Source organism: Eubalaena glacialis, chromosome 1, assembly GCF_028564815.1.
Source record: "Eubalaena glacialis isolate mEubGla1 chromosome 1, mEubGla1.1.hap2.+ XY, whole genome shotgun sequence".
Taxonomy (NCBI): Eukaryota; Metazoa; Chordata; class Mammalia; order Artiodactyla; family Balaenidae; genus Eubalaena; species Eubalaena glacialis.
The window spans coordinates 52,631,802-52,657,475 of NC_083716.1; the positions used below are offsets into that span (position 1 = coordinate 52,631,802).

General features: G+C 36.2%; 1 protein-coding gene across 7 annotated transcripts in view; it reads right to left on the bottom strand.

The window, feature by feature from the left end:
• CCSER2 (coiled-coil serine rich protein 2) overlaps positions 1 to 25,674 on the bottom strand; it is a 154,764-nt gene that overhangs the window by 34,544 nt on the left and 94,546 nt on the right. For 4 of the 7 annotated variants that reach the window (XM_061179891.1, XM_061179882.1, XM_061179935.1 and 1 more), the window contains 2 exons: positions 24,342 to 24,537; positions 2,602 to 2,685 (listed from right to left, as the gene is read on the bottom strand). In XM_061179891.1, the coding sequence (XP_061035874.1) occupies positions 2,602 to 2,685; positions 24,342 to 24,537 (280 nt within the window). The remainder of the gene's footprint in view (positions 1 to 2,601; positions 2,686 to 24,341; positions 24,538 to 25,674) is intronic. The other 3 variants (XR_009699350.1, XM_061179901.1, XM_061179921.1) reach the window with 1 other exon arrangement.

The following is a 25,674-nucleotide window of genomic DNA, read 5'->3' on the forward strand; positions in this document are numbered from 1 at the left end:
GCTCATGGGATCCCTGACTAGGGATCGAACCTGGGCTCCTGGCAGTGAGAGCGCTGAGTCCTAACCACTGGACCGCCAGGGAATTCCCCAATGAGGAATATTTTTGAGTTTTAAATACATTGCTAGAGGTACACACACCTCTTGAGAGGTGTGTTAGAGGTGTTCCACCTGTGAGTGGGACACACAGTGGAAATGTCCAGTGGACAACTGGATTACCAAGTATGAGAGAGACTGATTTTATGTGTTATCAATATATATGTTATATGTGAAATCATTACAGTAGAAAGTTTGATGAGGACTGGACTAAAGATATAAATCTACATTCTAAAGAAGAAAAGGAACCTACAAAGAAAATGGAGGGGGGGGCGATGTTAAGGGGTATATAGGGAATTCAGACAGAAGTGACACAAAAACCAAGGGATAAAGCTTGTAGGACAAAGGCCATGCCAAATGTCTATTTTCCCAGGTTTCCACATTAACTGGAAAGGTAGTTTAAGGAGAGTCAAGAAAAGGTTTATTCGATTTACTGAATTTAGGATAGGTAAGATACAGAAATTTACAAGGTGAGGATGAAGGGGAAGTTGAGAAAGCACACTGAAGAGAGATGAGAGAGGAGGTCTTTAACTGCAGCAGAAGAAAAGAGTCCAGAACACGAGAAGAAAAGGTGGCCTTCCACAGCACAGCGGTCACTTTTCCCTACAACTGGAACAAAGTGATTGAGAATGACATAGACACAGACTAAGTCGGAAGGCAGGCAGCAGAAGATCTTGCCTGAAAAACACAAGGCTACCTGCAGAAGTTGAGAAGAGCAGCTGAGAAGGAGGCTGAGGAGAGTGGTCAGTGTCTGGAACAGCTCATCAAGGGAATGGGAGAGACAGCCGCCCTGACATAAAGGAAAGACTGGAGACATGGCAGGTCCAGTGGAGATTTTAGACCCTAAAATTGTAATGGTATAAGTCACCGTATTTGTATCATTTGAGACTGAACTGCGAAACCATCTTGGATAAGAAGATGACATACTTGGGGATTTGCTGATGAAAGTGAAGGACAGTCTAGTGTACTGGGCTGAGACAGTGTGAGCTATTGCATCTCACCTTGGAAAGAAGGAAGAAAGACTAGGAATGATCTGCCTGAAAGGAAAGCATTGGGGACAAGAAATAAATACATGATATGTCTATCATGTAATATTAAATTAATAGACAAACTGTAAAGGAAGATGGGCAAAATGAAGACACTAATTCTATAAAAAAGGTGGAATTAAACTTTTTTTCTTTAAAAAGAATTTCTTTACATGTAAAAAACTTTTCACAAAAAAGAATTCAGGAAAAAAGTCAACTTTACTTTTAAAATATCAGTCACAAAACTTAAAAAAACCCGAGATAATCAGAAATCATCTAAATCAATGGTTCTCAATTGAGTATGCAAGTAAAAGTTTTTTAAAAAGAGATGTCCTACTGCAAACCTATTATTACACTCACAATAGGATGGAAGCCCAGAGGCGGAAAGAAATTTATATAAGAACAGGTAGGTAACATGTTGAAAAGCCAAGATTAGATAACCAGATGTGACTACTATCCTATATTCTTTTGATTTTGTGTTTTATACATAAATTTGTTCCCAATAGGTCACTCCACATCCTATGAGAAAATTACGCTTCTCTGACCCCTAATACCAAGCGTGGCCACTTGACCTGTTTTGGAAACGACATATGTTACATCCAAGCAGAATCCACATGTTATTATGCCAATGCTACTTTCCCTCAGGTACAAAAAACATGTCCCAGGATAAGGGCTGATCCTTCAGCCTGGATCTCAGAATGAAGAGAACACGTGAAGTCCCATTGATCTACAACCAAAATGCAACATACTGAGAAATAACAAGAAATAAACTTTTGTTATTGTAAGCCACCAATATTTTGAGGTTGTTACTACAGATAAGTAGCACACACTGACTATCATACCTTGAAAATAGAATGTGAAAGGAAACAATAATTTTACTTGGAAACATGAAAGACATCAAGAATACCTGCATGTGCTTAAGAAGTAAATATGTGATTCAGGTAAATGCAAAAAACAAAAAGAGCTTTCTTCAACTAAAAACAGACCTCAAGATGAGAACTATAAAAAAATACACCTTCAAACACTAACCTGCATCTGCATTCTATAATTATATCTTTAAACATGAAAAAAATTAATTAATGTCATTTTCATTAATATTTCTTCAATGTTGTGATTATATATGAGAAGTACCTATTAACTGTTTTAATTTTTGTTGGTAGTCATATTTTTAAAACTGTTATTCATAATTATAAAAAAAGAATTTAATGATTTTTATTTTTTAAAAAAGAATCCTGTACCAATATTAATACAGGGACAGATGATTATCCAACTGATAAAACAAACTCAAATTAAAGCACCACAGTGATATCATCTTAACTTAATAAGGTAGTAAAAGTTAAAAGAAATCTGATTAAAACCCAAGACAGCAAAGCTGCAGGTTTTAATATATTTATTATTAAATGTTTTAATTATTATTGCTTTATAATTTTAGTAATAAAAAATTTTTTTTGAAAAATTCAGCATGACTACCTCGTCATCATACCTTGTATATCTGATCACTGTCTTCTGGTTCTGGACTAGATGGCAAGGAGAGTTGAACATCATGCAATGAACCACTTCCATCATGCTGTCAGAAAGAAGAAAAAGGAAACGTAAGATTAATAAAATTAACTGCAGACACTGAGTTCAACCTGAATTCACCCCAGGCCAAATGCAAGCATGGAAAACAGGAAATAAGATTTTAGAAATCTCCTTTTCATCTCTATGCACTGGTAGAAAGAAATGTGGAACAGGAAACAACAGAGCTCAGGAAAGAATATTTTGTGGGAATAAATAACATACACTATACAATTTGATGATGCAGAAAGCCACTAAAAGTTTTAAAGTGGGGAAAGGAATATGGGAAATTTCCTTAAAAATTTTAAGACTACCTCACCTACGAAAAATGTAAAATAAAAGTCAAATTAAATCTGATTTGAATTAGCTGTGGTGTTCTGAGTATAAAGGAGTCAGAAACAATAATATTAAATGGCTCAAAAAGGTTTGACCACAAAAATCATTTGATTAAAAATACTAGATACATATTGCGTGACTCTATTTATATGAAGTTTGAAAAAAGGCAAAACTAATTTATGGTGCTAAAAATCAGAAGAACGGTGGCTGACTCAGGGGAAAGGGGTTATTGACAGTAAAGTGCATTATAATCCATAAGGATGCTGGAAATGTTCTATGTCTTGTCTGTATGGCAGTTACATGCGTACATACAATTGAAAAGTACAAGCTTTACACTTAAGACTGGTACACCTTAAGCACTTTACTGAATGTATGCTATACCTCAATTTAAAAAATTGAAAAAATTAAATTTTTTGTCCTTAAACCCAATTTTTAAAAAATGACAGAATAGTATTATGTCCTACCCCTTGCTGAAGTGGTTTAGGAATAACCAGCTGAAAAATGGCATGTTCAACGATTCACAGACAACCTTAAGAAAGATGAACCAGAAAAGAATATGCCTGGGATGATGGTGAGGGACTGAGTCCCTGACCAAGGCAGTACAACTGCGGCTCGATACCTTATTTGTTCAGATAGTACTTAGCTGCCTTGGGACACCCACTGAGTCAACAACCTTCAACGAGTACTGCCATAGCAACCTTCCTCAGACCTATCTGTCCTGAAGGAAATCTCCCAGACCATGAAAATGTCCTGTATTGAAACAGGAGTGCTAAAATAGGAGACATAAGGATGTAGATCATTTTCTTCTTTACTTATTGTACTGTATACCTATTGAATCAGAATCTCTAGTGATGAGGCCTAGGAATGAGTACTTAGAAAAATTCAACAGGTAATAGTGATTGACAGTGAAGTATTAGCAGTTGTCAAATTTCCAGCAGAGATAAATTACATTTTTATTGGTGATGCCATAAAGACATTAAGAATTTGACCTGAGAGAGAATGTAACATCCTAATGAAGAACAAATGTTCTCAGAAAACATTAAAAAATGTTTAAAAAAAAAGAAAAAGAAATTTTACAAGACTCATCTCAGTAAAAAGTTTATCTCTGCCTTGACATATAAAAACAGGGCCAGTCCTACAAACAAGTATATATTTGAGAAAAAAGGGACTGTAAAATTTGACTTATTTCCCAATATCCACAATAACTTCCTGCCCAGTGCAGAGCAGGAACCTCAAAGAAGAGGAGACAACATAAGCTCAACTGCCTTGGACATGGGGGTAGTTGTGGGAAGAAGCAGAACAGGAAAAATAATACATCAGTTTTCACTGTACAGGAATAAAAAGGTGAGCCCAGGGAAATAGAAAATACCAGGAAGTCATAAAGAAAATGACTCCAGGAAGTTGTATGTAAATTACTAGGTTCACCACTCCTGAACACCACAGTTGCTCGGATCTGATCCTAAATAGCATTTCAAAGACTTTGAGAAATAAACTAAGACTATGCCCAGGTCCCAAGCTAGCCTTTGGAAGGTGTACACTCAAAACAGACGTGGCAAGCATGGCAGAGGCTTTGGAAACAACTGATATTACAACCACAATCCAAAGGTGGCTAATTAGAACTTGCAGTCTGACCCCAACCAGATCATTTGTCTGCTTTAAAAAAAACAAAAAACAATATTCTCCATAAGATTTAAACAAGATCCAGAGTCTCACAACATTCGAACATCTAAAATGTAATCCAAAATTACTCAATGTAAAAACAACAAAAGAAATCTCAACTCGCACAGAAAAAGATAATCAACAAACATCAATGACAAAATAAAAGAGAAGTTGAAATTAATCAGAAGAGATTTTAATAGAGCTATTATAAAAATTCTCCAAAAGTAAGGCTGAAATCTTAAAGGGAATGGAAAGAGAAAGTCTCAGCAAAGACAGAATATAAAAGTGGAAACAAATGAAAATTTTAGAACTGCAAAGATTCAATAACCAAAAATTTTAAATGCACTAGATGGACTAAATTCCAGCATTTGAGGTAACAGAGTGAACTTAAAGACAGATCAACATAAATCATCCACTCTGAACAATGAAGAGAAAAAAAACAGAGCCTGCTGCAGGAGCTGTGGGGAAATAACAAAAGATCTAATATTCATATCATTGAAGTCACAGAAGGAAGGGTGTGAGGTAGAAAAATATTTGAAGAAATAATGGATAAATACACCTCATATCTGGTGAAAGACATGAACCTACATATTTGAGAAGCTCAATTTAAAAGAAGAGAAAATAGAATGTGCTCTCTGAACATAAGGGAATTTAACTGGAAATCAATAACAGAAAAATGATCTTTGAACACTTAGAAAGTAAATAACAAATTTCTTTGATCCATGGGCCAAAAGAAGTCCCAAAGTAAATGAGAAAATATTTTGAATCAAAGGAAAATGAAGTCACCACATATCAAAATTTGTGGAATGCAACTAAAGCAGTGCTTAGAAGGAAAAATTATTGTATGAGATACTTATATTAAAGCAAAGGTATCAAATCCATAACTGGAACAAATTAAAGCCAGAACAAACAGACAAAAATAACAGAGAACAGAAATTAATGAAACTGAAAATCAAGAAACAGAAATCAATAAAACCAAAAGCAGGTTTTTTGACAATTGCAAAATCATTAGCAAAACTGCAAAAAAGGCAAAAGGCGTTTATAAAGTGGCTATTTTTTAACAATAGCAACAACAAAAATAATGATAATGTGAAAGTCTAGGGTTTTTAACTGACTTCATTAACTCACAACTGTAAATACTTTCCCAAAAAGCGCATTCCATTTTTTCAATATTCATTTGTCTCATCATTTATATACCTGATAAAGGACTTATATATAAAGAACTATCAAAAATCAATAATAAAACATACAAAATTTTTGTTAATAGGCAAAAGAATAGACACTTCACCAAAGAAGATATACAGTTGGAAAATAAGCATACAAAAGATGCTCAACATCATTAGTTATTATGCAAATGCAAATTAAACAGTGAGATACCAACGTATACCTATGGGAACAGCTTTTGAAAAATATTGACAATACCAAGTGTGGACAAGGATGCAAAACAATTGGAACTTTCATTAATTGCTGGTGGGAATACAAAATCATATAACCACTTTGGAAAACAGTTCGGCAACTTCTCAAAAAGTTAAATATATACTTACCATACAACCTAGCAATCCCCACCCCCAGGCGAGAAATGAAAACATCCTCACATGAAAATTTGTGCATGAATGTTTACAGTGGCTTTATTCATAATTGCCAAAAACTGGAAAGAGACACAAATATCCTTCAACTGGTAAACAGATAAATAGACTATGATATATGCATACAGTGTAATACTACTCAGCAATAAATAGGAAGAAACTACTGGTACATGTTACAGCATGACTGAATTTGAAATGCATTACAGTAAGTGAAAAAAGCCAGACTCCAAAGACTAAAAAATATACAAGTCCATGTATGTGACAGTCTTGAAAAGGCAAAACTGCAGAGACATAAAACAGATCAGTGGTTGCCAGGAGCTAGCAGTGGATACAGGGATTGACTTTAAGGAAAAAAGAAAAGAAATTTTAGAGTGTGATTATAATAGCTGCACAACTGCATGTATTTGTCAAAGCTCACAGAACTGTACAACAAAAAAGACTGAATTTTACTGCATGTATATTATACCTCAATAGAACTGTAACAGGTTGAATAGTGTCCCCCTAGAAATTCATCTAACCCAGAACTTGTGACTATGACTTCATCTGGAAATAGGATCTTTGCAGATATATTCAAGTTGAGGTCATAATGGGTTAGGGTGGGGCCTAAATCTAATATGACTGGTGTCCCTGTAAGAAGACAGAAATTTGGAAGCATGGGTCATGTGAAGATGGAAGCAGACTGGAGATGCTGCCAACGAATGGCAGGGTTGCCAGCAACCTCCAGAAGCTAGAAAAGCAAGGAAGGTTCCTCTCCTAGAGCCTCAAAGAACACATGGCCCTGATGACATCTTGATTTCAGATTTCTAGCCTCTAGAACTTTGAGAGAATAAATTTCTGTTGTTTATGCTGCCCAGCTTGTGGTACTTTGTTATGGCAGCCCTAGAAAACTAATGTAAGGCCTGACTAATAAAACAAAAGCAAACAGAAAGCGAGAAACAACAGATAAATCTCAACAATCCCAAGGAAAATAAAGCTGACACAGCAATACTATTATAACACACGGGTTATAATTAAGGTATAATTAAAGATGAAAAGTATTAATGAGGATAAAGAAAGGCTTTAATTAATGACCACAGGAACAATCCACCAAGAAGATGTGCCAATCATAAAGATTTATATACCTAATAAAATATCCTAAAGATACTAAAAGATTAATATAATAGATATACCACTACATAAAACATAGAGAATATATATCCTATTCAAACAAACAGAGAACAGTCACAAAAACTGACCAGGCTCCAAGCCAGGGGTTAGTTAACAAACTATTGTCCACAGGACAACTCCAGTCAACTGCCTATTTTTATTACAGTCCATGAGCTAAACATGGTTTCTACATTTTTAAATGGTTACATTTTAAATGATTTTATTAATATCTACATAACAACATCAATTTTGCCTCTCAGCTGAAAAGGCTAAAATATTTACTATTTGGCCAAGGAAAAGTTTTCCAACACAAAGGAAATATCAACACATTCCAAAGAATTTATATCATATAGATATTATTCTTTACTATTAATATACTAAAATTAGAAATTAATTAAAAAGCGAGTCTCATATTCCAAACCAATATTTTTGAAAACTGAAAAAATTCTTCTAAATAAAATAAATTTATAGTACAGCCCAAGACAATTGGAAGTCATTAATGTTTAAGTTATTGCTATGTCTCAAAGGAAAAAAAAAAAGCCTTCCAATTTTTTTTAACAGACTAGTAGTCTAGATTCAAGAGATCAAAGAAGGAAAAAGCTATTATTTCCATCACAGCACAAGAGCTTAAAGAACATGAATATAATCTCCAATTCAATCAATAATAAAACCACCTACCCTCCAAATAACTTTGACCCTAAATAATGGTAGTACTCGCTATAAAACCTTGACTAAGATGAAAAGTGTTCAGATCAAACATTTTGAGACATTAGGAAACATTTTGAGACAAGTTTTTTTAAGCATTAGAGGGGGGAAAAGCATAAAATGTACAGAAAACATTCTCTTTCTAAAAACACTGGATAACAACCATGCATGCAATTTTCATGCTTCATACTACACATACTAAGGAGCTAACAGTTATTGACCAGTGCTGGGAACTATTCTAAGCATTTTGCATAAACATATTTAATAAATACATAGATACAAAAATAATACATAAAAACTATAAAACACCACTGCACAAAAGTAAGCAATTCATAGTTAACTGATTATCGAAGTATTCTGGCTGCTTTACTAAGTGAAGTGTCTTAGTGAGGTCTAGTTAGGATTTTTGAACTCTGAATGCAATTAACCTTAAGTTGATTAACTCTTATGTCATTAGCATTTTACTAAAGATTCAAAAAGATAGGTAAACCTTCCTCTGTCCTACGAGGAAGATGTCCACCATCTTCCACTTTTCTTTTTGACAAAGCAGAAAGGTAAACTTTTGTTCTAATATTAAACTCTTCACATATTAACTTGTTGGAAAACCCTATAACAAACTCCATCTTACCCAAGTGGTTCTTCCATGAGTTTGCAAAAACTGGGATCTTCCTATGAGTTCCAGAGCAGCTGCAATGGACATGGACACTTGAAATGACTAACCAAAAAGTTTGCAGCACTGACCAATCTCTGCTGACAAGCAGCATCAGTGATGTCAACAAAACTGCCTTGTGTTTCAGATATGCTACAACACAATCACAAGAGGCATCCTAGGAAAGGGAGTAGAGGAAGAGGAGAGATTTGTTTCATTTTCTTTTCAAAAGTCACTTTTTAAAAAAACAAAAGTATATATGGATGAACATCACATCACAGAATGTGTGCGCTGAGAATAGTTTTTTGAGTAATACTGTAATTCACCTATGGGACTGAAAATCTAATGATTCAAGCTACATTTGGAAAGATTTTAAAGATATAGAGTCACAAAGCCTGATTTTCAATAAGTGTTTCAAAGATGAGTTGATCCTCACAGATGGTTTGGGGCAAAGACATTTTCAAAACAGAAAAATCTCCCCGGCATTCAAATTGACTAGAACATTGTTATATGTGGGTAAAGTCTGTAATATTCTAAGCAAACCTTACCTACAAATATCTTCTGTTTAAACTTTTTTTTTATTAAACCTAAGTGTTTAATTTGTACATATCTGACTCAGGATATCCTTTTCTATAGGTTTCTTTTGTCACTTAAAAATATTAGTTGCAGATTTCTTCTAATTTTTCTACATTTAAAAAAAATATTTAACTCTTCAAACCATCTGAGTTTACTATAATATAAAACAAGAAACTAAATAATTCCTTCTATACTACTGAGTTTTTCTCAACATTTATTTCAAAACCCTTCTGTGTCCAACTGATTTTAGTACATACTTCAGCACATATTTCTGGGTTTTCTATTCTCTTCCACTGCTCTATGTTTCTATTTGTGTCAATATTATAACCTGCTCTAAAGGGTTTTTCCCTCCTTCTCTTTTTGTCTTTCTTAATGTACACAACTCTTACACTTTGGTGTTAACAATTTTGGAGTCATTTTGATTAATCCCCAGAATAAAACTGTTGTGATTTTGGCTGAAATTGTATTACATCTACCAATAGTACTAGGAAGAACTACGGGCTCCAATCACACACTCAGATTGTATCTTATCTTTGCTCTTTCAAACACATTGTTCTTCCCACCCACCCAACACCCACTCCCCACACCCCCACCATGGGAGATAGAGGTCTCCCATGTGCCTCTCATGGACTAGACTCCCTGGCAATGCCTTGGAGAGAAAGGCTAAGGAGTTCCCATGAAATCTGGCTTCAGGGGAATTAGCAACTCTGTTTAGGAGCTGGATGGACCCTAACAGTACAGTGTGTCCCCCAGAAGTTCTTGCATATGGCCCAGCCTATTCCTACATGGGTTGGACCTGGAGACTGATCCCAGGGAGCCTGGATGTCAAGTCAGTGTGACATGCCAACACATCATTCTTACAATTATTTAATACTCGTGTGTTCTCCTAGACTATAAGGTAGCTTGGTTCTCCTAGACTATAAGGTAGTCTTGGTTACTACATTAATATCCATGGATTAAGATAATTTTTATAATATTTAGCCTTCTTATAGAATATAAGTATCAGTATTTTCTCTAAATCTTTTAAAGTTTTCCAGCGTTCTTTATAAAATATCACAAACATCTCTCAGATTTATTGATGATTTAATGTTTTATTGATGCAGTGGTTATTTCATTATTTCCAATTTAAATCTTTGATTTATTATCCTTGGAGTCTTGAGTATAGTACTGTTTACCTGTTGGAGCAGGTTTTTTTTTTGGACCATGTCCCACAATAAGGAATACATTTTACATCATAACCGTGTACATATATACTTGAATATGTGTGCATGCATGTGTGTGTGTATGTTTGCATGCATGTGTCTAAAAAAGATGGTGAATGGACAGATGGATGGTAGACAGACAGAAAGATACAAATATCACACTAAAAACAAGTTTCACAAAACAATATCTGTGCTTGTCATGCGTACGTGATGCCCCCTAATAGTTTCTATACCATTCTACTTCATTAGGAAAAAAGTCGTTATGGTGGACAAAATTTATTTCAAAACCCACTAACCATTTGTAATGTGTAGTTTCAAGAACAATGCACTAGATATAGGACAGGATTATGTCTTCTTTCTTTTTATCTTCATTACTACCACAATCCTTGATACTCAACAAGTGCTTAATAAAGTATACTGAATGATGAAATAACAATATATGGATACTAAAGTAAATGGAATTAGCTTTTTGGGCAGCTACATAAAACTGTAAGCAATGCAAGCAATTAAAAACCCTTGACTTTCACATTTTTACCTTTGTTGATGTTGCTATTGTCAGTAAAATAACAGCTAACACTTACTTATTAACTGCCTTCTATGCATCAGACACTATGCTTAGCACTTTATCTGAATTTCCTAATACTTTCTTTATAACAGTCCTGAGATAGGAGCTATTATAATCTCTATTTCTTCTATGAGGAAGTCTAGGCATAGGAAATTTACGTAATTTAATTTATCCAAGATAATTTATCCAAAACAAACAAGTGGGAAAAATGGCCTAAATTCAAATTCTAATTTTTTGAATACATCTATTATTATTAACTTCCATCATTATTCTAGAGATTCAACATTACCCCAATTAACCCACAACTAAAAACAACTCAAATGTCTATCAACGGGTAAATGGATAAAAATAAAATTGTGGTGCATACATGTATAATGGAATGCTATTCAACAATAAAAAGGAATGTACTGAAACTCACAAAACACACATGAGTATCAAAGCCATTATGGTGAGTGAAAAAATCCAGCAACAAAAAAAAGCACACATTGGATGGTCTAGAAGAAGACAAAGCTTTTAGATAAAATTCTAGAAAGGACAAAGCTTTAGTAACAGAAAGCAGAGCAATGGCTGCCTGGGCCAGGTTTGAGAGAAGACTGACTCCAAAGGGACATGAGAGAATGTCAGCAGCAACAGCAGTGTTCTATACCTTGATGGTGGGGCTGGGGGTTTCACAACTGTGTCTTTTCATCAAAACTCCACTTGCATACTTAAAATGGGTACACTTTACTTGAATGCAAATTCTACCTGATAAAGTCAATAAATTTTTTAAAATTTGCTTACTCTTCCTCCTCACTTTCCTTTATCTTCCTGAATAAGCCATCAGGTGAGACAAAAAAGATAAGTCTCCACCCAAAACGACAGCCCAGCATAGGGTTTCAGAGTCTAAGTGGTTTGAGAAACATGTCCCTGCAGGGGGTCAGCTTACCATGGCATGTCAGAGTCCAAAGGAGTAAAAAGGGCATCCACAGAAAGGATGGGGGAAGAAAGATTCCAGTGTCAAACCTGAATAGAATGAGGAGGGTGCATGCACACAGGGGCAGCCTGGTCTGGGCTGTCAGAGTCTAAGCTGAGTGGGGTGGGTGTACTCCCACAGGAGGGCCTGGAGAGGGCTACCAGAACTCAAGCAGCATGAAGAGAGCATCTATGCAGGAAAAGGCCCAGTGCCAGGTGTCAGACCCAAGTAGGGCTAAGAGGGCATCCACGTGCAGGCATCAACTGACACGTGGTATCAAGCCCAAGCAGAGTAAAGGGGCATCCACAGGAGGAGGAGACTGGTGTGGGGTGTCAGAACCCATGGGGCTGACAAGGAGTCAGAGCCCAAGTAGGGTGAGGAAGGTGTACACAGGGGAGCAGCCAGGCATGGGGATTCAGAATCTTAGAGGGATGAGGAGGGCAACTGCACAGGACAGGTGGTGAGAAGCAGGTTATATTCAGGAGAATTGGTCAAAAGAGTAAGTATATTAAGGTCATCAAAGTCAAGAGAAAACTGAGGAAGTACCACAGTTTGAAGACATCTACAGAAACATGAGAGCTAAAAGCAATGTGTGATTCTAAACTGGATCTTTCTGCTTCTGCTATAAAGGACACTACCGGGACAAACGGTGAACAGATTTAATGGTAGTAATGTGTCAATGTTGATTTCCTGATTTTGAAATGCAGAATAAAGCCACAACTAAATATCACTAGATTCCCATCACAGGACAAAAATTAAGAAGTTTGATAATACGAAGTGTTGCTCAGATGTAGAACAATGCAAAAAAAGCATCTACTACTTGAAGGGAGTGAAACAGATTGAACAATTTTGGAAAATAGTTTGGTATTTGTAGGGTGGAATATTTCTATGCCCCATGATTCAGAAATTCCACTCCTAGTTAGTTACTCCAGAAGAATTTTCACACATGTATACCAGGAAAACTTCATATCAACATTACTTGTCATAACAACAACAAAAAAACTGGAAAGAAACAAAATGGACATGAGGAATAAAATGGAGAAAGAAATTGTTCACAGAATTGGACAGTGCAAAAATGAAAATTAACGAAGCAGAACTAAACATAAATATGAAAGAACCTTAAAGAAAATGCTGAATGGAAGAAGCAATTCACAGAGAAATACTTACAGTATAATTTCATTTATATAAAGTTCTAAAAGAGGCAAAACTAATATTCATGAGGACACAAACAGAGACAGTTAAAAATTAACAGAAAAAGCAAGGGAAATACTAGATTCTGGAAAGGGAAGGCACTACAATCAGGAAGGATCACATAGGGAGCTTCCTAATGTCTCGTTCCTTAACCTGGGTGGTGAGTACAAACCTGTTTTACATTATTCATTAAGGTGTACCCTTATGTTGTATATTCTCTTTTTATGTATATTTCATAAACTTATTTTTCCTGGAATGAAGAGAAAAGTCTGGGGATAGAGAAGCATAAGTTCCCTGACTTTTCTATGGTTCTCTGCCACCAAGTGGCAATCATTCAGCAGCACCTCAACTCTTAGTGCACTCTCCCAGGATGCTGCTGCTGTAAATATTTCATCCACCTGCCACTGCACCCATGCATCCACTCCCCCTCATACACAGACAGAGAGATAGAGACACAGGAACAGAGAGAAAGAGTCAGAGGCAGAGACAGACAGACAGACAAGAGAATTATGTGAGGGACAAGTTACTGGTTTTATTCTCAACACTGGAGCTGAGAGGAAATAATAAAACAAACATTTGTATATCATACTTGACAGTTCATAAACCACTACTATATACCTCTTTATTTTTATCCCCCAAAACAGGTAGACAGGGTATGAGTGATCAGGATCAAATATTTTGCAATCCCAAAGAAAAGTGTCAGAAAAAGATACCATCATGTTCTTCTCATTACTCCACCTTAGATATTTCATTTCTCACTCCAAGGTCAAAAGAGGTGCTCAATGTGATAATATGATAAAAGCATACAGGGAAAATAATGAAATGAGAGTGAAGAAAATGGATGAGCATAAGCACTCTGGAAAACCGTTTTACAGCATCTACTAAAGCTGATTCCACTCATAGGTATATACCAAACAAAAATGCACACGTGTGTTCACCAAAAGACATATACCAGAATAAGGTAGCAGCTCTATTCATAATAACCAAAAACTGCCTAAGTGCCTATCAACTGTGGAACAAATGAAATAAACTGCGATATATTCACATCATGTAATACTCTATAGCAATAAGAACAAATGAAAAAAATGAAATAATTCACAAACATAATGTTGAGCAAAAGGAGCCACACACAAAAAGGAAATATAATACATTCCCTTCATTTATGTAAAGTTCAAACACAGGCAAACTCATCTATATTTTCAGAAATGAGATAGTCACCATTAGAAATGCAGGTTAATGACTGAAAGAGGCTTCTGTTCTGGGGTCCTGGTAATGCTCTTTTTCTTGCTGAGTGCTGAGTCCATGGGTATTTTCAGTTTGTGAAAACTGACTGAGATAGACATTTATGAATTGTACCCTTCTCTATATGCATATTATGCTTCAAGTGGTTGAAACAGGAAGTAGAGAATTAAAGTAAGGAAATAAGACACCATTAAAAATTTTTTTATTCTGTATGTGCCCATGTCTTCAGATCAGGATCAAAAATTCTTATTTAAAATTCTCTAAATTAGGTAATACAATATGAGAAGTATTATGCTAAAATATTTCAAAAGCCTTGGGTTTAAAATACATTCTGCATTAGTATGCAACCAGGTGACCTTGAGAAACACAGTAAATCTGGGAGTCTCAGTTTTCTGACCATTAAAATAGGATCACTGCCATCCTCCCTATCCCACAGTGTTACTGAGAAAGACGATAGAGTTCACAAAGGCGCTGTTTAAATTGTGAAGTACCCTTGAGCTGCATTAACAAAAACAAAAAATAGATCAATACTAAACACAACTGTTTACAATTTTTAAATTTTATTTGTGTGCACTGAGAACTTTGTTCAAGTGAACTCTTAAATACAGAGGCCTATTTAATAAACCATTGTTCTGGGTTTGGCTGAAGGGATGCAAGGCGATGGTGAGGAGAGTGCTGGAGACTGCCTTCACACTCTCCTCTTCCTGTTGTACCCCAGGGTATCTCCTAGAATGTCGCTGTGTGCAGCAGGCCTTGGAGTCCATATAGACTGGGGTAAAAACTCCAGTTTTATCACTAATTAGCTCTCTGAGTCTCAACTTCTTCAACTGTGAGATGAAGCCAATATCACCCACTTTTCAAGAACTAGAGATCATATACATTACAGAACCTAGAAGAATGCCCAGTATGAAATGTATGACCACTATATAAAATTTTTACATACAACTATGTAAGACATACAGGAAACAGAAGACTTTTTAAAAACTTTAAGCTAAAACCTGGATGTCCTCAACAGCCGCCTAAATATTATGACTTAAGTCACTCTCTCTGCTATTCATTTTCCATAGATCCCTTCAAGTGATATTTTTAAAATACCAATTTGGCCAATTTGGCCATGTCACTAATCCCAGCTTATTACTGCCTACAGAATAATGCCCAAGCTCCTTCTGTGGCACACAGACCCTTTACAATCTGCCCTAAGCCTATTTATCATTCCTGCCTCTTCCCTAATACTCTACATTTTAACCATATCCAATTTTTAACTAATCTTTAAATAGGACACATACTTTTTCAATAGCCTTTTATTTTTTCCAAAACAGTAAATATATATTGTAGAAAATCAGGAATTAGAAAATGTAAATTTTAAAAAAAGATCACATTCTCACCACCCAGGTATCATCACTTACCACCTTAGTGCATATCCTTCTGGAGATATAGGTATATAGATATATAGAGATAAAGATATATGATCATAATGCACATACTGTTTTATAACCTGCTTTTCTTCAGTCAACAGTCTTTCCATTTCAGTAAAATTCCACCTCATCTAATACATAGGCCATAGTCAAATTTCTCCAACTGACCCAAAGTGTCCTCTATAGTTATCTGTCCAACCAGTATCCAATTCATAACCTCACATTGCATCTAGCTGTCTCTTAAATTCCTTTTAAGGTAGCACTGTCACCTCCCTGTACTAAATTTTTAGGACACTAATAAGCTGAAGCGACGTCACTATCTTTCCTACAGAATTTCCAACCATTTGAATTTCTTTGGTTCCTTCCTTTCTTAATCTCCTATCATTTGTTTCTCCTATAAAAAGGAAGCTGTAAATAATGACTTGAGGAATTAAAATTAAATATTTTTGCCTAGAATATATTACACATAATTCTGTGTATCACATGAGAAGATACACACTATCTGGTTAACCCAACTCAGTAGTGATGGGAAAACTAATCACTGGATAGGGGTGATGGCAATTTGATCTCTCCAATGAACAATTATGTGTTTTTCTCCTGCAACCATAAAGTAAGTTATACAATGTTACTTTGGCACTATATGAATTGGCTGGGAAAGCATCACTCTTTCACCTAATGGTTGTAACAATAATAATCTTGGCATAAATTTCATTTACGGAATTTTATTAGGGTTTGTAAAATGATGTTTCTCTAATTGTATCACACTTTGTACATTCATTTGCTGGCATTCTTCAGCAGAGATGAACTGTCTTTCATGAAGGATCTCTTTAGTTACTGAAATATATATCCTACTATAAATGCAGCATAAGTGCTTAATTATTTCCCATTAATAAACTTTTTTAGAGTAAGAAGTTGTATTAATAGTCACCTCAAAGTGTACCAAGTGAGCCCTGGTTTTTCTGGTTTTCTCCTTGTTGAGTATCTTAGTACTTGTGGGTTTTCCCTCAGTCAACGCAGCTCTTAAGAACTTGTGCCTTTGCATGTGCCAACTCCACTGATCTCCCCAAAAAATTCTTCACCTGATAAACTCAATTTTCAGGAAGCAAAATATCAATGTCTCTAAAATGGCATACGGTGAATCTCTTCATCTCCATTCCCAGGGCATTTTTTCTCTTGCATACTACATAAATATACCTCTGATATAACATTTGGTTGCATATCTTTATCATTCCCTTGATGTTTCTTTTACAGGTAAGGACAGTATCTTACACCAGTGTTATTCACAGTTTGATTTGCAGAACAGTTCTGGTCCACAAACTGTTTCCTGTCTATGACACAGTAAAAAGCTTGGACCAGAATATAAATCAAGTAGTCAGTAAACATACTGCTTAATTTGGCTCAATTTTTTTTTCCCTGGTAGCAAGAATTTGTGGAAGAAGGATGAAATGTGTTGACGTCTATTCTGGCAAGAGCTACTTTAACTCTAGTGGACCAGGAACAGAAACTTCATGTAAAAGTTACTTTGAATAGCACTGCTAATCATCAATTTACTGTTACTACCAGAAACACAAAAGGAATATCAACAACTGCTGGTAGAGAAAGGCGGCAGTGTAGCATGAGTGGGGACCATGGGCATGTCAAGATATCCCTTCTAAGGTAAAGGATAAGCTGTTGAATCTGGATCTTCTTACAACCAAAAAAAAGATGTACAATGCCTAGTGGACCTCTTTGGATTTTGAATACAATATATTCTTCATTTGGATGTGTTATTTCAGCTCATTTACCAAGTGACTGGAATAGCTGCTAGTTTTGAGTAGGGTCCAGAAGACTCTGCAACAGGTCCAGGCTGCTGTGCAAGCTGCTCTGCCACTTGGGTCACATGATCCAGCAGATCCCCTGGTACTGAAGTGACAGTGGCAGATATGGATGTTGTTTGGAGACTTTAGCAGGCCTCCACTGGTGACTCTCATTGTAGGCCCTTAGGATTGTGGAGCAAAATCCATCCATCCTCTGCAAATAACTACTCTCCTTTTGAGAAACAGCTCTTGTTCCGCTACTGGATCTCAATAGTGACTAAATGTTTAACCTTGAGCCACCAAGTTACCATGCTACCTGAGCTGCCCATCATGAACTGGTATTATCTGGCACACAAAGCCATGAAGTTGGGTGTGTACAGCAATATTCCATCATCAAATGGAAGTAGTATATATGTGATCAGGCCCAAGCAGACCCGGACGATACAAGTAAGTTACATGAAAAAGTGGCCCAAATGCCCATGGTCCCTACTCCTGCTATACAGCCTTTCTCTCTCAGCCTGTACTATGGCCTCATGGGGAATTCCCTATAATCAGCTGATAGGGGAAGAGAAGACTCAGGTCTGGTTTACAGATAGTTCTGTACAACATGCAGACAACACCTGAAAGTGGACAGCTACAACACTACAGTCCCTTTCTGGGACATCCCAGAAAGACAGTGGTAAAGGAAAATCCTCCCAGTGGGCAACTTCAAGCAGTAAATCTAGTTGTTCACTTTGCTTAGAAGGAAAAATTGTACAATTATATACCAATTCATGGGCTGCAACCAATGGTTTGACAGGGTAGTCAGGAGTTGGAAGGAATATGAGTGAAAAATTGGTGACAAGGAAATTTAGGGAAGATATATATGTGGATAGACATCTCTGAATAGGCAAAAAATATGAAGATATTTGTGTCTCATGTAAATGCTCACCAAAGGGTAACCTCAGCAGAGGAGGATTTTAATAACCAAGTGGATAGGATGACCCATTCTGTGGATACCAGTCAGCCTCTTTCCCAGCCACCCCTATTATCATCCAATAGGCTCATGAACAAAACAGCCACGGTGGCAGGGATGGAGACTATGCATGGACTCAGCAACATGGCCCACCTGGCTACAGTCACTGCTTAGCATCTTACCTGCCAGCAGCAGAGATCAACATTGAGCCCCTGATATGGCACCAACCCCTGGATGATCGGCCAGCTATCTGGTAGCAGGTTGATTACACTGGACCACTTCCATTACGGAAGAAGCAGTGTTTTGTCCTTATTGTCCTTACTCTGGATATGATTTGCTTCCCACACTTGCAATGCTTCCGCCAAAACTACCATCAATGTGGACTTACAGAATGCCTCCCGAATGTGGGTGGGCCTTATCCAATCTGCTGAGGGACTGAATAGAAGAAAAGGTGGAGTAAGGGAGAATTCACATTCTCTCCATCTGACTGTCTTTGAGCTGGGACACTGGCTTTTGGACTCTGAACTTACACCATTGACTCTCCTGGTTCTTAGGCTTTCAGAATCAGACTAGAACTTTATCATCAGTCTCCTGGGTTTCCAGCCTAACGACTACAGATCTTGGGATTTCTCAGCCTCTATAATTATGTGGGCCAAATCCTTATAATAAACCTCTTCATATATTACATGTGTGTGTGCATGTAGATAGATAAATACACACACACACACACACACACACTATTGGTTCTTTTTTCTCTTGAGAACCCAGACTAACACAAAAGCAATTCCTTCAAACTGGTAATAGATACTAAAGGGAAGTCTACAAAATGCAAAGGTGGCTTCTCATTCGTCCTATCAAGTAGGGTCTCTTGATCAGGTCCTGGATGTCAAGAAGACAAAGACAGTAATGAGAGTCCACTGTATTGATGGATAACAAGCAACTAAGGCAGGTAAGGTACATGCAAAATTGTTTGATTAAAATCAATCTAACATACATTTAATGAGTACTAGGTAATAGAAATTTTATGTATTTATATGTAAAGTTCTCAGAAGCTCTAAAAAATTCTGTTGTTTCCAATAAGAATCGGGTTGCAGAAATCATTTTTATGCTATTTTTATTTTCATTCATTTTTCTTTAGTATTCTTATATAAATTTAATTCAACCTTATAAGGGAAATAGCCTAACTAAACTTTGCTAAAAATAATCAAGGAAAAGAATTCTGTTGGAGTTTAAGGAACACTGCCTTAGGGTAAGCCACTTAGAGAACATCAAAGTAAGAGAACAAAAGAGATTATGCAACTACCTCTTTCTAAGTGGACATTCTTCTTTCTGAGCTAGTATTCAGTCAAATCTTGAAAAGCTTCATGTTTCATTGAAATAAGGGTGACTCCTCCCTATAATAGCAATCTCATATGAGTAACCCCAAGCAAATACTGGCCGCCAGTGTTTACTTACAATTCTTGTGTTTGCAAATGAATACAAAACGTCACCTCTCTACTGGCAAATCCAGCAAACAACAACAACATGCAAGGATTAAATAAAATTTGAGCTGTGACACATTAAAGTTTCATAAGTAAGCATTCACACAACTAAAGTACTACTTAAATATTTTTCTCTGTATTTTATTTGATAAGAAGTAGAGGGCTTTTGATTAGAGATATTTTTATCTTTCTTTTAAACCGATACTAAAATGAGAGTAAAGAAATTTAAAAAACATATAAACCATAATGATAAAGACAACTGAAGAGGGGACATAGCAGACAGAAACTCTAACTAGTGATTTAGCAGGACTGGAGGAAGACACAACTACAGTGTGTGTAGACAAGGAATACGAACAAAAAGAGAACCAATTTGCCCTGCAAAACTCCAAAGAGGGTCAAAATACTAGATATAGGAAAAGATAAGTATATGACTCATTAGGGTTAAAAATATGGGAATCAACTAGAAGTCTGCATAAGGCAAAAATAGATTCCCAGTCTTCTACCTCTACTCCAAGCAAAAAAAAAAATCAGAGGTTTCTTCTCTGGAGAAACTGTAACAAAACCTCAGAAAGAAAAATCCTCCACTTAGGAAGTACTGAGGGTCCACTGACATCCATCCGTCACTATAAAATGAAGCCAGCCAGTTGACAAGCCCAGGCCATGTATAAGAGTCCTGAACCAACTTTTCCCCCCTCACTCTTAAATATTAATAAACAACAAAGAATCATTAGATATTTGAAGAAATATTCCAAAAGAAAGAGAAACTAAAATAAACACAAAGAACAAAATGACCATTTAGAAAGAGATAATAATGTCGGGAACCTGAGAAATCTTAACAACAAAGAACAGAAACAAGCTACTTAATATAGTTTACTGACAAAATAAGAACTGAATGATATGAATAAGGAAAGGTATACAATAAAGAGTTCTTGGAAACTGGAAATACAATTGCCAAGATAAATAATTCAACAGAAACAGGGAGCTGGAATATGAAGTTGAGGAAATATACCAGAAACATAATCAAACTCAAAGAAAAGGAAAATATGAAAGAAAAAAGACTGAAAATTCATAAGTTCTAGTTTTGACTACCAAGAATTCCAGAAAGAAACAGAGAAAACAGGGTAAAGAAAATAATCATAGAAATGACTTAAGAAAATTTCACACTACATGAATCTTCAAAAAGCTCACTAATTACCCATACATTAAGTGGAAAACAAACAAACAAAAAAATCCCAGGATATCACTGTGAAACTGCAGAATACCATAAATAAAAGACTAAAAATCTCCCAGAGAGATTAAAAACAGACAAAACAAAATGTAAAATGGATTAGAATGTAGTAGACTTTTCTCAGTGGCTAAACTGGATCTTAGAAAAGCAATGCCTTCAAATTTCTACGGAAAAACTCACTTCTATCCCAGCCAAACTACTCCATCCCTGCCAAACTATTTGTATCAATTAAATGTGAGAGTAGATAAAAAGAGATTTTCAGTGACACATTAATTTAAAAAAATTTACCACCCATTTGCCCTCTCTTAGGAAGTAAATTAAGGCTATACTCCAGCTAAATAAGGGAGTAAACTAAGAAACAAGAAGATATGTTATCCAGGAAATAACAGTCAAAATCCCAGAATATGACAAAAGAAGTCCCTGTATGATAGTTCTAAAGAAGCTTCAGATAGGAACCTGTTCAGATTAGAAAAGGCTGACTGAAGTGGGGAGAGGGACAGAAATACTGTTTTTTCATTAAGCCTCTCGATACTACGTGATTTTTTTAAGCCATGTATATGTATTACAGTGAAGTTTTTAAAATTTAGTAACATTAAGAGGCAATTGGACTTTCCTGGTGGCGCAGTGGTTGGGAATCCGCCTGCCAATGCAGGGGACGCGGGTTCAAGTCCTGGCCCAGGAAGATCCCACATGTCGCGGAGCAACTAAGCCCGTGTGCCACAGCTGCTGAGCCTGCGTTATGGAGCCCGCGAGCCACAACTACTGAGCCCCCGTGCCTAGAGCCTGTGCCCCGCAACAAAGAGAAGCCACCGCAAATAGAAGCCCGCACACCACCACGAGGAGTAGCCCCCGCTCGCCGCAACTAGAGGAAGCCTGTGCACAGCAACAAAGACCCAACGCAGCCAAAAAAAAAAGAGGCAATTATACAAAATATTGGACTAATTCAGCTTTTAACTTCTATTAGCATTTTGGGGAACTTTAAAGATGTCCTAAAAAGACAATTTTCTTCTCATAATTTTGTTTTCACTGCATAAACAATGGATAAAGTCAATCTGATCAATGTGTACTATCTAAAATTTCAGAGGCCATAATGACAGAAAAGAGCCATTAAGATATTCACAGTTTTTCATAAAGTGTCTCAAAAAACAGTTTTCTATTTTTATGGTACCTATGGTTGGTTACCAATTCACCTATTCTCTCCTGAATTATGCTACTTCACTCATTATTAGAGGTGGCCTAGTCTTAATTAGATGATATTCAATCATGCTTCATGTTTCAGGGCAATACACCCAGACGCAAAAGAGGCTATGTGGTAAAGCTAGTACAATGACTAACTCCAAGTAGATATTTAACATATTTTAGCTATTTACCACCTTTTCTACCTTCTCTTTCCTTTGTCTCTGAAGCTCCTGAAAGAAAATCTTCTCCCAGGACCAGCAAGAAGAGAAATACTATGAAGAGAATCTATATCCTAGTTACAGTTAAACTAAGTTGTAAGCTTTATGTCCGGGTGTTTCAATCACTGAATCTCTTTCTGCCTCGAGAGGAGTCCAAGAACCTCAGATCCGAAAAGGATCCTCCACTTTCTTGCTCGCGGCCTTAGCACAGAAAAGTGTCTTTTCAAAAGGTAGTCAAATATCTACCTTTTTGAATGGAGAAGAACAGGGACTTCCCTGGTGGCACAGTGGTTAAAAATCCGCCTGTTGGTGCAGGGGACACGGTTTGATCCCTGATCCAGGAGGATCCCACATACTGCGGAGCAACTAAGCCCATGCACCACAACTACTGAGCCTGCGCTCTAGAGCCTGTAAGCCACAACTACTGAAGTCCACACGCCTATCATCCATGCTCCGCAACAAGAGAAGCCACCGCAATGAGAGGCCCGCGCACCGCAACGAAGAGTAACCCCCGCTCACTGCAACTAAAGAAAGCCTGCACGCAGCAACAAAGACCTAACACAGCCAAAAATATAAATAAATAAATAATTTTTTTAAAAAAAGAATGGAGACTAGTCCAGAGAATCCATAATTGAGTAATATAAAACAATTTACATGACTAACAGGATGGTCACACTAACTGTAGTTACTAACAGAGGAGCCACAGTTCACTTCAAACAGCCTTTACTGAGTATCTATCTTGATGGCCGCCAGATGGCTTTGATGGCCACTGGAAATTCTAAGACTTGGTCCCTGATCATAAGAAGTTAGAATATACAATCCTGAGGAAGGTAACTCAGAATGTAAACTGAGCAGAAAATCCAGACTGTTCTTTCTCAACCATAATTTTAAGTTAAACTTGCCCAGTCTACAAAATACAAATATAGATTTAAAACTAAACAAAATATATTCCCGATTTAAAATTAGTATTTTATTCCTTAGCTTTCTGTTTTGCATTGGACTTTGCCTGTATGTGCTCTGGTCAAACAAAGAAAGTGCTATTGAATCAGAAGCCAGGTTCTACCATCAGCTCACCATGTGTCTTTGGACAACCACATCATCTAGATTTTCTCCGAAAAAAATGAGAAGACTGGGGATGACTAAACTTGAAGGTTTCAAATAGAAGTGAAATTATATAATTATGTAAATTGCTATTCCTTATTTCTCACTTAGCTGAAATTATAGTAGCAGCCACTGAGGACTGAACACCTACTATGTTTCAGGTATTAAATCACTCAATTTACAAGTACTAACTCTAACTCTCTCAACAACCTTACAGTGCAGGTACTATAAAAACGAGGAAACAAGCAGAGAGTTTACCAAATATCACATAGCTCATAAATGCTGGGGACTGTATTGAGACCACCATGCAAAATCACACATTGTTTTTCCTCTCAGAGAAGTTCCTATTATGTACTATTTAAACCATTATTTCTCCACAAATCTAAGTAGACATTAGAAATTCAACTTTACTTTAAAAATAAGTAAAGTCAATCCATTTTGCAATTCAAAATATCAGAGCTGAAAATGTTCACTACATACTAACCTGATGCAGCAGCCGTTTCAGTTTGAGTAACTGAGTTTTTACAGCGGTGCAATCCTGAACCATGTGCCGGAGGGTCATCTCATCCAGTATCACTGTGCTTTCTGGTACATCTACAAACATCTTCTGAGCCTGGAAAAAGGGGATCCCTCCATAGCTTTCAAAATGACCCAAAGGAGATTCTCTATAGGGAGAGCCTCTGGAAGGGCAGGGGAAGAAGTTGGAGGGAAAAGATATACAATATAATTTCAGAAAGAAATAAAGGTTATAAAATTATTACAGTGATTATTATAAATCATTTATCATTATCACAAAGCCTTTGACTTTTACTCACTTCAGATACTGAATTTGTTTCCACTGAAAAGTTCAATCAATCCTAGTTGTCATTAACACAATTATCATCTGCACTCCCTCCTTTTGTGTATTTTACACATTGGTTAAGTAAATCTTATTCCTTAGGAACTAGAGTAGAAACAAAAACCTCTGAGGAAAGGCCTTGCCTGGAGAAAATTATACTTATTTTACTTTTCTGCACTGATAGTCTGATCTTTAGCTTCTAATTTTAATTACCCTCTTAAACGTCACATCTTTTTTAGCTGCATAACTATGCTACCCTCATTAATTCCCAGTTTGGACACACCCCTGGACTCCTATGTCTTCAAAGTGCCAGCAGACAGTTAAGACAGATACACTGTTATTCTTTTGTTTTTACATTGTTGATAAACCATCTTTTCCAATAAAGATTAAACAAGGTTTTACAAAAGTCTTATACACACCACATATTTCCTAATCTTAAACTACCTTAAAAAAAATCTACTCTAAAAAAATTTAAGCTTCCCTTTAGTTTCATGCAATAACATACATGCTGAATAAGAGGGGAAAAAAAACCAAAACAACTACAGATAATGTGTTTCACGGACGTGAAAAACACAATGTTTTAACCGGAAGTCATAGCTATAGCAATTTAAAAATTACTGCATTCACATTACACATAATTCCAGGTGGTTTTTAAGACAATAACTTGTTACATGTGTGAAATCTCAATATTTAAAGTAATACATTGAAAAAGTATTCTCCCCAGTATAACGGCTACATTAACATATTAGGATTAAAGTTAAATTCATGGATGCATTGAATTTCAAAAGTAGAAATACAGTTTCTATTAAATTTTCTAGCTTTTAACAAATATTCCCAAATCTCTAAATTCTCAAATATTCAATATGAGCTTGGTTTTCGTAAGATTATTTTTCTCTGAAGCTACTTCTCATACTTGATTTCAGGCCTGATTTTTCTTTTAACCAAAGAAGAGATTTTTAAGAACCTTTAAATTGTTGAT